At 41.7% G+C, this 13,412-nt stretch overlaps 1 protein-coding gene across 15 annotated transcripts in view; it reads right to left on the reverse strand.

Annotated features, from left to right (window-relative positions):
- Positions 1-13,412, reverse strand: part of GRIP1 (glutamate receptor interacting protein 1) — a 564,775-nt gene that overhangs the window by 80,910 nt on the left and 470,453 nt on the right. For all 15 annotated transcript variants that reach the window (XM_065558501.1, XM_065558517.1, XM_065558487.1 and 12 more), the window contains 2 exons: positions 3,221-3,368; positions 1,115-1,284 (listed from right to left, as the gene is read on the reverse strand). In XM_065558501.1, coding sequence (XP_065414573.1) covers positions 1,115-1,284; positions 3,221-3,368 — 318 coding nt within the window. The remainder of the gene's footprint in view (positions 1-1,114; positions 1,285-3,220; positions 3,369-13,412) is intronic.

The raw sequence follows: 13,412 nt of genomic DNA on the forward strand, positions 1-13,412 counted from the left end.
CAGTAGGGGAGAAACTAAGTGGCATCCAAAACACTGGTTCATCAGTTCACAGCTTGCTGCTCTCTGATAAAATGAATAGATCATAGATCAGGTGCCTATTCAGGGCGCTATATTCAGCCATGTATCTACCAGCATTTCTTATCACTGAAGTATCTAGGCCTATAAAGCAGACTCTTGACCAAAGAAGCCACAGATTTAGTATTGCTGTCTTTGGCACTAAAATGCATCGGGTCTCTCACTACAGCATAGATATCCCAGTGCTGTAGGTATCTATCTATCTCCAGTATTTCTGCTGAAGATATACAATATTATTAGGTTGAATTTATCTGTGGATAATTGAGATTAACCACTTTTCATAATTATCCAATCTACAAGATATTCACTCCCCATATTTGAGCTGAATAAAAACAGGTGTCACATGTCTGGTTGGAAAAGTTCCTTTCTGCATAGCATTATAATATAACACCAGGAAACAGTAAATTGAACTAGGGTACGGACTTTGGGGAAATGTCCATAAACAAACATTACAATTTGTAAGTATCTAAACTGGGCAGCAGAGTAATTTGAAAAGCTCCCTTGAGAAGGATGGCAATCAATGACAAAGTTATTAATAAGAGAAATTCAGTCTTTTGGAAGTATTTTGAGAGAGGAGACTCAAGAACTTATCAGGGTTTACAGAAAGTAGGTGAATCCATGGGCATTCATAATACCCTTCAAAGTGAATATGCTTAAAGAAGTTGGTAATGATGCATATTATTTTTTCCATTTTGAGAAGCTATTCAGAGTATAATTCACTGAATTCATAGATAGCTTGTTTTCTTTCATATAACCACAAAGGTATATTCACCAACTCTCTTTTTTATATGACTGGAACTATGCAGAGGCACTTTCAACAAAACATTTTCTCCTTATTTTTAAGGATTTCTGAGGATAGATTGAGATGAACAAACAGTACACAGCTTGCAAGAGGTTTTCAGAAGCATAACCCGGACAGCTGAAAAGAAAGGTTACAGATAAAATTGCCTTAATATCTTTCCCCCAAGTTACAGCAATGGCAGTAGATATGAACATGCAAGAAAGAGGAAGTGGGATCTAGTGCTACAGATCCCCTTACCGTGTTCTGGTCCCTTCAATGCTAGCCGAGTCTGATGGTGAGGAAGGATCTCAAGTTTGACATTGTCTGCTGTATTAGCCAAGAACTGTGTTGCTTCTGCCAATGTACAGTACTCCATGCTGGTACCATCGATGGACAGAATATGGTCTCCTACGTGTAATGCACCACATCTATACAAAGGGAGAAAAACTCAGTATGATAAAGTGTGCTCTTTGCTTGGTATATGAGTTTTATAGCCTTCAAATTGGTCATGGCAATTATGAGACTGTACATTTTTAGAGAGAAAAAATTAATATTTTTATAAGGATTGTCACTGGACAAACTTTAAGTCTATTAGTACAAATCTTAAATACAATTCGGTAAATACAGTATATGTCAAGACATCACTCACAGAACTGGAATGGGGTACTAGTTGATTACTAGTATATGTGTGAATGGCAGCAGAATAAATGAGAAGAGCTTAAGGAGACTCAGCAAGCCTGCTCATATCCCTCACACAAGCACCCAGTTCATCATTTTTTGAGTTATTCATAGTTAAACATTTATTAGTACAAAAGCTGTAAATGATGATGAAATTATGCAGTAGTCAAACAAATAATGAAACCAGGGCTGGCATGGTGACTCGAGGAGTGGGGTGGGGAGGGGGCTAGCTGCTACATCTTGCTGCACTCAAGAGACTGGCTACTGGATGAGTTGAGAAATGCAAACACAGCAGTCAGCATCCCGACGTACCAGTCAAGTAGACAGCTCCTTTAATTGGTTACCCCCTGTGGAATGGGAAAAAACAGAGGGAGAAAATTAAAGCATCCTGCACCATTGAGCTGGAGAACCCCTCTGGATCAATGGCCGTCACTCTCAAAGGTTCTACTGTAGGGTAAAGCCCACAGTGGAGCTGTAGACTCACTGTTACAAATGGCTGCTACTAACAGCACCATTGGCAAAGAGGAATTACAAGGAAGGGTGACTGGGGACATGCAGGAGAAATTTGCTGCTGAAACATAATATTTAAGGTAAATTTAAAAAAAAGATCCCACAGCTTTACTACAGAGGTTACACCATCTGGGGCAGGGGTGGGCAACCTGCGGCCTGTCAGGGTAATCCGCTGGCGGGCCGCCAGACAGTTTGTTTACATTGCACAGCTGCCTGCAGCTCCCAGTGGCTGCGGTTTGCCGTTCTCGGCCAGTGGGGACTGTGGGAAGCGGCACAGGGACGTGCTGGACACCGCTACTAACCACGAACTGCAGCCACTGGGAGCTGCGGCGGCTGTGCAAATGTAAACAAATTTCCTGGCGGCTCGCCAGCGGATTACCTTGATGGGCTGCGTTTGACCCATGGGCCACAGGTTGCCCACCACTGATCTGGGGGAAAGTATCTAACCTTTTTTTTTTTTCTGTTTGTAAATATAATTTTATCTCATGATGGTGGAATTTTTCAAATGGAGTTGAAAAAGGGATTTTCCTTATAAAATAACTCTAAAATACAGGAGCCAGTCTTTCTAATACCTCAGGGGTATTCTAAAACCTTCATAAGAAAAAAATCCAAGTATAAGGAGTTCTATTTCACTGTGCCACAAGAATGAACGATGCACCCTAAAAGAGCACTTCATGGTTGCTAAGTCTCAAAATTTACTTACTTTGACAGATGTTTCATACTGTGGGACTTACTTTAAGAATTGCAGCAGGGTATTTATCTTTAATGCTAATCACTGCTGCAGCATTATATTTAAAAAGCCCAAGCAAACCTTCAAATTACTCTGCAGCACAGCAAAAGCAAACAGGTTCAGACATACTAGAAAGAGGAGACAGTGGTTTTTTATGGGCTGACATAGGGTATTGTTGGGAGTTGGTTTGTTTTTTTCTGTAATTTAATGCCGTGTGAATGAGCAAAAGTAAAATGGCGTCCAGGAATCTTTTTAAAAGCTCTACATTATAAAGCTACTGTTTGCCAAGAGGGGTTAATTTGAAGCTCTAACAACCTTGAGAGCGTCTTCTTCAGTCAAATTCATCTAAAATGCCAAGGGAAGTTTTTTTAAACAGCAACAAAAATACAGATAAGATATCAAATGGATGCGTAATCCTATAATGTAGGGCCTTCTGTAGCACTCACCTGTCTGCAATACTTGCAGATTTGATTTTGTCTATGACAATGACCTGTTTGTTGCAGCACATCGAGGTAGTAAGTGCAACCCCAAGAGCAGCACCAGGAGTTTTGGCAACTTCGACTAGCAATGGTCCAGATGCTGTTGCTACCGAATCTGTTAAAATTAGACCAAAAAGAGTATTTCAGTATTATACCAATTTGGTATCTGTGCCATTTTCATATTTCATTTTCACAGAAAATCTCTACAACTACTGTATTTATCTAGGCCGCAAACAGGAAAACCACACTGGACTGGGGAGTTCCAGAGGGAGCGATTAGGGGGTTTAAATAATTAACTAGGGAGCCTATATTTTGAGTGTGGAATGAATGAAAGTGAGAGCAGGTCAGTAAAGTCATTGTTGATAATAAGGTGTTGAGGTTAGGCACACGAGAGCTCTAACTCGAAGAACCCTATGAAGCAGCAGACAGATGCAATTCTGAGATGAAAAGAAAGAACAGAATGACTTGCTAAGAGATAGCAACTGAAGTAAAATTGTATCAGGGACATAGAATGCTATTTAAATAACTAAGGCAGTGAAGAGTTAAAAATGTTTCAATATCTGAATGAAGACCAATAGAGCTACATACGTAGGAAATGAATAGGTATAAAAGTATAAGATGTATAAAAGTGCATGCTGGTTTAGTTTTTGGAGAAGTGGAAGGCCTTTTATAGTAACTGAAATGGCTGAGAGAAAAAGGTGAAGGAAAATTTGATGAGAGGTGGAATCACCAGACTCAGGCTGAGATAACAGAAAAGACCATTGTGAAGAAAATGGAAGAAGTGACTGTATGGCAACTAGAAATAGTATGAAGAGCAGAAGAGAAAGGTGTGTGGAGTGATGCAAGAGACACTTGCCATAGATGCCCTGTCCTTAAAAAGGAGAAAGAACAGTCCAAAGATAGTAACTCAACAACTGGCCAAGAAGAAAGCACTGAATAGAAACCAGAAAGCAAGAAGCAGCAAATGAATCTAATTAGTGACTCTGTGTTGAGGAACTAAGCCCAAAATATTTGTTACCAAGATCAAGGGAAAAAGACGGTAGTCTGCCTCCTGAATGCCAAGATAAAGCATGTGATAATAAGAGTGAAGTATATTCTGAAAAATAACTGCGGAATCCCTACCAGCTATTGACAATCAGGCAACAAATGAGATAAGTGAAAGGGAGATTTGAGAAAATGAAGATACATTTCAGGGATGTAAGACGACAACTGAAAACTGGTACAAAGTAAATTGATCTTTTCAGAGGTGCTCTCAGTGCCACACATCAGTGGAGAAAGGAGAATATTAACATTGCAGTAAACTTAATGGATGTACAGAAGGAGTTTTGGTTCACAGAACACTGGGATGCCTGCTGTGAGGAGAGGCACATGTTTAGATGTGACGGCATCCACAGAAGCGGCTGGGACTGAAATTGGTACTGTTTATTAGCTGGGATTTAAACTAGTTAGGAAAAGGTAAAGGGGACATGAGGTCTTTTATTGAATATTAAAGAATCTGTCATGTATTTCCAATACACAAAGTGTGACAGAAAATGGAATTTTGCAGAAGAGGAAGAATGTGATGGCGTGATTCAAGAGACACCTGCAATAGATGTCCTATCCTTGACAAGGAGAAGGAACTATCCAAGAACAAGCCAAAGATAGCAACTCAACAAGTGGCCAAGAAAAAAGCACTGAACAGGAACTAGAAGATTAAGAATGTGAAATGTTGTATTATTGTCCCAAAGCATAAATACCGGGGAAACGTGTGTGGGAAGTAAACAAACCGAACTGGAAATACTATTAAGTAACGAAGGTTGGGTGGTCCTCATAACTAGTATACAGGAATGAAAGGGAGTGAAAAGAAGAAAGAGGGGGTGGGGTGGAATTGTTCATGATGTTAGAGGTATTAGCTAATTATTCTTCACGAAACCTCCTGTGAAGTAGCTTGATATTATCATCCCCTTCTTGCAGATGGAAAATTCAGGTAGAGAAATCAAGGCTAACTTTTCCAAGAGTGGCCACTAATTTGGGGTGCCTCAATTTTGTGCCCAACTCAGACCCCTTGGGCCTGATTTCCAGAGGTGCTGGACATCCATAGACACTATTAAAATCAAAGGAAGTAGAAGGCACTTAGCAACTCTGAAAATCAGGCCAAAACTGTCTCAAGTTGAGTTCCCAAAACAGAGGCACCCAGAAGTAGCCTTTTGAAATTTTTTCCCAAGTTGACTTGCCTACGGCCGAAGGTGTCCATTGCAGAGACTAGAACTTATGAACTCCTGGCTCCCAGTCCTGTGCTTGTTGTCATTTTTCAACTAATTTTGTCTACTGATGTTTGGAACTACAAACAAATTATTTGAGCATCAGTATTTTATGATACTCTGTAAAGAAGAAAGCCATTTTTGTAATAAATATTGTGGCAAAGAGCTGTACCAATAAAGATTCTGCAAGTGATAAACTTTAACCTGGCATTGGCCTGTCACTAGAAAGTACTTCTCATAATCTATGTCTCCCCTACAACCACAAAGAAAAAAGAAGATGCTAATGTCATCTGGTGATACTGAGTCAATGTCTCAAGATGCTGCTGCAGTGCTTGCAAAGTTACTTGTAAGAGGAAAAATCAGCTTATTCCCTGGCAGCATTTCTAGATGTCTGTTGAGATGTACTGGGAAGGTAAACTAAACTAAGGTAGACAAGGTGAATAAATAAGATAACTACATTAGAGAAAGCAGAAGAAAAGAAATGGAGTGTGTCTAACTGAGAAAAATAAACACAAGAAAGAGAAATCTGGAAAGGATAATCAAGTGCATATCCCCTGACAGAGAAGGATTAGTTTATCATGTTGAAGTAAAGCATGGGTATGAAAAATGAATCATACAGATATAAATTATTCATGTCTAAAGATGTTTCAGTCATTAAGATATTTACACCATGACTGAAGCATTTACACACCGTGTTGATTTACTGGCCATGTAATTATATAAGATATACTGATGAATGTTTGCATGGAAAACACACTAGAATTTTTATTTCGTTAATCAGTTTCCCCACTTTTGAGCAGTGCATCTCAATCAGTATACAAGGCTTGATTAAAACCTCCCAGAGGCTGTAAAATTACTTTCTGCATGCTAACAACAACCTTGCCTAGATTCATGTTTCTTCAGATAAATAGTAGGGAACCGTTTTTGCTTGTCAACTTTGACCATTAGCAAAAAGGCCTACCATATTTAATGTACTACTCAAACCAGTGGCAGATGTAGAGTTAGTGGGGCCCTGTGTGCAGCTTCATTTTTGGCCCCCCCAGTAGTGGTGACAGCAGCCAGGAGCCCCAGGGCCTTTTAAATCGCCAGACCAAGGGGCAGCTGCCTGTTTTGTCCCCCCCATCAGTGGCCCTGGGTGCAGGGGGTGCTGCAACACCCCCACGTTTTATGGCCGCCCCACGCCATTTATGTTAAAACATATTGTTAGGAGCAAAGAACCATCCAGGGTCCTGAGGAGACTGGGAGGTTCCGGTGCCAGAGCCCGGCCATGGGAGCTGCAGTGCAGCCGCAGCGGCTAAGGGTGATCGCAGCCGCCTGCTTTGCAAGGACCCAGTGGCCAGGGGAGGCGAGCAGAGATCAGCGTGCGGAGTCAGCAGGGCGCTCAGGTGGCCGCCGATGGAGCCATGCCCCTCCCCCACCTACAGGTGGGTGTTCAGCCCACCTGGGTCTCTGCCCACTTCTCCGGGCCAGCCAGCGGGGCAGCAGCAGAGCCCACAGAGCCTTGGGCGTGGGGTGGCAGCGGAGCCCGCAGAGCCCCGGGTGTGGGGCGGCAGCCAGGACCCTGGGCGCAGAGTGGCAGCGGAGCCCGCAGAGCCCCGGGCGTGGGGTGGCAGTGGAACCCGCAGAGCCCCAGGTGTGGGGCGGCAGCCAGGACCCTGGGCACAGGGTGGCAGTGGAGCCCAGCATAAAACATGGGGGTGCTGCAGCACCCCCTCTACCCCTAGTTCCCGTGCCTATGTTTTGGGGAGCCCTGTCATTGGGGGCCCCGTGCCACGGCACAGTATGTTTTAGGGTAAATCCACTCCTGACTCAAACAGCGATGAGCAAACAGGTCTTGATAAAATAAGTCAACCCTTGTCCCAAACCAAATGCAAGGCTCAAAAAGTGTTGTTTACTTTTAATTTTTTTCTTTTCAAAGTCTACTAGTACCCTCTGGTTTCAGCTAGGAAGTTCTGAAATAACATGAGAACAGTGTTTCTGGAGAGATTTCAAGCCCTATTTCTAACTGTATGTGCTCTTTACTTTTCTCTTCTATAAATGGAAGGGAGAGGGAGGTTGCTTCTTTGGGAGCTCTGCTTCTTTAGGTAAAAGGTTATCATCTTAAAATGACAGGCATAACCACAACAACCAAGACTAGGTGAAAATAATCATTTTAAAACAGTTTTAAAACAGATAAAAAGAGAGAAGAAGGAGGGATTTCACACAGTCTGTTGAGCTTAAGAGGGCAGCAGCTGTTGAAACACACAGCTACCCAAAGACTACTAGTGTTATTCTGTCTGTTATTTGGGTTCTCCAATGGAATCTCCCTCCTAGGTGCTCCAAAGTTCTACAATCTATTCACCTGAGAGAGATAAGCCTGCATAGCCCTTTTATGTTGTGCTTCTTTGACCAAAGCCAGTAAAAAATGCAGTGAGCCAAAAAGAAAAGTAAAACCACCCACAGTAGCTGTTTGAGGTCAACAGAATATTTAAACATGTGGGTTTCTAATGGCAAGTGATCATCAGTACATGAATCAGAGGCACTCACAAAATCCGATTCCACCCAGAGTGAAAGGAGAGATCATTGTCAGTTCCCAGGGGTTCTTGTTTTAATCAGAAAAGCGATCCAAACCGAGGGAAAATCTCTGCCAGTTTCCACAGAGCATGCTGATGCACAGATGTGGAAAAGGAAGCACGTTGCCCTGCTACAGAAGTGCTGCATGTCTGTATATATGTAAATAGTCAGGCTGTCAAACGATTAAAAAATTAATTGTGATTCATCGCAGTTTTAATCTTACTGTTAAACAATAATAGAATACCATTTATTTAAATATTTTTGGATGTTTTCTACATTTTCACCTATACTGATTTCAATTACAACACAGAATACAAAGTGTACAGTGCTCTTTATATTATAATTTTTATTACAAATATTTGCACTGTAAAAAAGATAAACAAAAGAAATAGTATTTTTCAATTCACCTCATACAAGTACTGTAATGCAATCTCTTTATCGTAAAAGTGCAACTCCCAAATGTAGATTTTTTTTGTTACATAACTGCATTTTAAAACAAAACAATGTAAAACTTTAGCGCCTACAAGTCCACTCAGTCCTACTTCTCGTTCAGCCAATTGCTAAGACAAACAAGTTTGTTTACATTTACGGGAGATAATGCTACCCACTTCTTATTTACAGTATCACCTGAAAGTGAGAACAGGTGATCACATGGCACTGTTGTAGCCTGCAGTGCAAGGTATTTACATGCCAGATATGCTAAACATTTGTATGCCCCTTTATGCTTCGACAATCACTCCACAGGACGCGCCTCCATGCTGATGATGGGTTCTGCTCGGTAACAGTCCAAAGCAGTGCGGACTGATGCACATTCATTTTCATCATCTGAGTCAGATGCCACCAAGGTTGATTGGTTGATTTTCTTTTTTGGTGGTTCAGGTTCTGTAGTTTCTGCATTGGAGCATTTCTCTTTTAAGACTTCTGACAGCATGCTCCACACCTTGTCTCTGTCAGATTTTGGAAGGCACTTCAGATTCTTAAACCTTGGGTCGAGTGCTGTAGCTACCTTTAGAAATCTCACATTGGTACCTTCTTTGTGTTTTGTCAAATCTGCAGTGAAAGTGTTCTTAAATCAAACAACATGTGCTGGGTCTTTATCCGAGACTGCCATAACACAAAATACATGGCAGAATGCGGGTAAAACCATGGAGCAGGAGACATACAATTCTCTCCCATGAAGTTCAGTCACAAATTTAATTAACGCATTTTTTTTTAACAAGCATCATCAGCATGGACGCATGTCCTCCGGAATAGTGACCAAAGGATGAAGGGACATTCGAATGTGTAGCATATCTGGCATGTAAATACCTTGCAATGCTGGCTACAAAAGTGCCATGCGAACACCTGTTTTCACTTTCAGGTGACATTCTAAATAAGAAGTGGGCAGCATTATCTCCCATAAATGTAAACAAACTTGTTTGTCTTGGCGATTGACTGAACAAGAAGTAGGACTGAGTGGACTTGTAGGCTCTAAAATTTTCCATTGTTTTGTTTTTGAATGCAATTATGCAAAAAAAAATTCTACATTTGTAAGTTGCACTTTCATGATAAAGAGATTTCACTACAGTACTTGTATGAGATAAATTGAAAAATACTATGAATTTTGTTTATCTTTTTTACAATGCAAATATTTGTAATAAAAAAAATAATATAAAGTGAGCACTGTATACTTTGTATTGTGTTATAATTCAAATATATTTGAAAATGTAGAAAAAGATCCAAAAATAGAACAAAAAGTTCTTTACATCAATTGTTAATATGCAAAATTGGCTACAAAAGATGATAACCCATGAAATTTAGGGCAGAGTGAGGTTCACTCAATGAGTTCACACAGGCCCTACAATTTTGTGATTCTCCCCTGGATCGCCTCAATACTTTAGTACAAATGCTTCAGCAGCTCAGAGATTTCAAAACAAAACACAGCATCATGCTGCAATCCAGGTTTTTACAAGGCCAGTTCTTCACAGCCAGCTATGCATCTCCTCCCATGATCCTCCCTCTGCGCCTCTTATCCCAAACAGCCCCTCCTTTCACTAGCTGACACACTGCATCTCTGCTGTGTATGGTTAGCACACAGTGCAGTTCCTTCATTATGCTAGGGCTATTCAATAGCTCCCTCTGTCCTTCCAGCTCCACTCACTACTGCTACTCCTTGCCCACCAAAATAGCATCCCTCAAAATTGCTGAAAGTCAGTGCAGTGGATGTCTTACTTATATCACTACAGCTGGGAAGAAATAGTTAAGAAAGTGAAAAAGCTCAATAAAGCAATGAGACACCTAGATGCCATCAGTCACAGTGGTGAGACTTATCAGTCAACAACCAGTATTAGTGGTAATGCCTTCTGCAATTTCTAAGCAGCCCTGTAAAGAAAAGCAGCTGGCATACATAGGTGTAATCGTGATCATGATTTTCAGAACCAACACTGAAATTAAAGAATCCTGTGCACTTCAAAAAATACAATAAAGGACTTATACTCCATGAACTTATCTAATTCTTTTTTAAACCCAGTTATACTTTTGGCCTTCACTATATCCTGTGCCATCGAGTTCCACAGGTTGACTGTGTGAAGCAGGCTGTGTGAGGAAGTACCCCTCCCAAGCAGGAAATCCTTCTCTACCATTGCTACACCTCATATGATAACATAGTGATCAAAGTAAGGTTTGTGCTCTCACAGAAACCAAGGGGAAAATCAGACATTTTTACCACTTATATGTCAAACAGCCTTCCTCTAGTAGCAAATAAGGCAAACTTTGAGCCTGAAAAAAGGAGAGAGGGTATTCTTTGTAGCCCAATTTTTGAGCCTTCCAGAAGCACTTTCAGCACAGTGAGATACCAATAGCACAAACTGCAGAAAACACCTGTAGCCCATGTCCCTCAAATATTCTCTGCTGAGAGCATTCCAAAGCAACTGGAGTGCTTTGTCAGTGTATAACTCTCCCATTGCACTAGCCTTCTTTTCAGGTGTATCAGAGCTCTTTAAAAGTGCATTAAGTGCACAAGTACATTAAGCGTCACCATGCTTCTGTGATGATCAGTGGGTGCTGTAGGTGGCAATCTGTCCCCTCCCTCCATCTTCCATCAGCACTCCTCTGATATTCAAAGTGAAAAGCTGGGACACTCTGGCTGGGTGTGTCACAAAGAAGCATTTTGGTGGGAATAAGGGAGGTTGTTGGTGAAGTGGAAAGAAAAAGAAGCACTCTCTTTCCTCTCCCACTTCGAGAATGAAAAATTGGGACATTTTACAGTAAAGAACAGCCTGGGAGAAACAGATTTTATCCCTCTGTGACTTCCAAACTCTTTCCCTTCAATTTAGCTCTTACCCCTCTCTGCCTCACTCCACAGAAACCTGGATTTCTTCCTCTATGCCTCCTCTCTCTGCTGCCTCAGATGCTGCAGGGACTCCTGCCAGGATCTCCCTGTGGCAACTAGATGTATTGCAGCCCCTAAGGACAGGAGACAGAGCTTCCTCGAGGGTGAGCCCAGGACTAGGCAATTAACTCCTCCAGGAACTAAGGTCCATCACAAACCTCACCACCTCCCGATCCAAGTGCAAGGCACATTTCCTTGATCGGCCCTCTCTAAAATGAAGAGAGAGCAACACATGCATGTGTAAATTTCAAAACAGAACACTCCAGTGCACACAATTCTTGCCTTAGGGAGAGGATGAGAGGACATGTTTTTCATGAAATGTTTGTCATGTTCTTAGTGCATTACTGGTGCTGAGCACGGTATAAGAGCCAGAATAAAGTTGAATCGATATAGGAGCTAGAGCAGCTCCAACCTTCTGTTAGCACGAGCTGGTACTGCTCCCAGCAATACATCAGCTGCACTACACAGTGTCTCCAGTGTCATTGATAGGTGAGGAATTATTGGTGGGGCTTAGCCACAACACCTCAAGTATCATTCTCCCTGTTTTACATATCAAGGGGCTGAGGCAGAGATATATTCAGGTGCAATTTTTCAAGAGTGGTTAGTGATTTGATGCCCAATCTGAGACATGGCTTGGCCCTGATTTTCAGAAATACTGGGCACACACAACTCCAATTGAAATCAATGAAAGCTGCAGTCTGAAACGGGGCCAAAATGTTTCTGCTTGGGCACCCAAAATCAGTGGCCACATTTGGAAATGTTAACCTCAATACTTGCTAAAAGTCACAGGAGTGTTGTGGCAGAGCTGGGAGTAGAATCTAGGAATCCTATTTCAAAGGCCTGTGCGTTAGCAGCAAGAGTATCTGTACAGATAATTTCACAGTGTCTTACACATGGTTTCTTTGCTGAAGACAATGGGAGCAATATAAAAGCACTCCGGGAATCTTTGCTCTTTCACATTCACTTTTTTCATTAACTCACAACCCATTCATTATTGTCAGAGAGTATCTTAAACTGCACTTAATATATCTTGCTGTCTTTTCTCTGGTATGTTTAAGGATCATTGTTTTAGAACTATCACCCACTTGATGTCCTTCAAAAACATACTCTGCCTCCTCCCTGTAATACTATGGAGACACTGAAGTTGTCCTGGCTTTCTCAGTGGTCAAAGTGGGGGAACATGATGGTACTTTGCTATCACGCCCCATCTACTATGCTGACAATCCAATAATCATATCTCCTTGCCATGCCACAATCCCATAATTACCCAACACCCCTTTTTCCGATCCTAAACTGGTGGCTCCTGTTCAGCCTCCTCCAACTGTGCGCTGTTTCCATGGTCACTTGCATAAAGGGAAACCGTTAAAGGGACTGTCTGCCCATTTTCAAGCCACAGATTGCTTTTGTAGTGGAAGTGAGCAAGTTTGGGGGGTAGGATAGCTTTCCTCAGCTTAGTTCCACAAATCCCCTCTCGACCAGTGCTCTTGTCTCTTCCCCTATTGTCTTGCTTCCCAGCAGGTCTATCAAAGGCAGGAAGAGAGGAAGCCCTGGCACTTATTTTCTTTGGTTATGCTTTTGACACAAGTAATGAGTCCTACGGGGAGAGGCAGCTTGAGTACTGGCATGCTGGACCGAGGCCTATCAATACATTCGAGCTCTACATTCTCCACTACTAACATCTGGTCATCCTTTGTTTGGCTCATTCCTCTCTCTCTCTCTCTCACACACACACAATCTCATTTACTTTAATTGTTATGGCATTTCATTAATTCAGATTTAAAGCCGAGCAGATGATTAACCTAGTCTCACTTTCCCCTCTCCCACACATGGTTGATGGTTCCTTAATGCCATCACTCTAACTTTCAAGGGGGTTATATATTTTATTTAAACTCCCATAATGCACTTCCAGGGTGGCTTGTCTCTCTAATCCTAATATGGGTCTATTTAAAAAATGGGACTTGGGTGGAGGCTGAATGGTTTAGGGAAAAAGTGGTAG

This window comes from Chrysemys picta, chromosome 1 (assembly GCF_011386835.1).
Source record: "Chrysemys picta bellii isolate R12L10 chromosome 1, ASM1138683v2, whole genome shotgun sequence".
Classification (NCBI taxonomy): domain Eukaryota; kingdom Metazoa; phylum Chordata; order Testudines; family Emydidae; genus Chrysemys; species Chrysemys picta.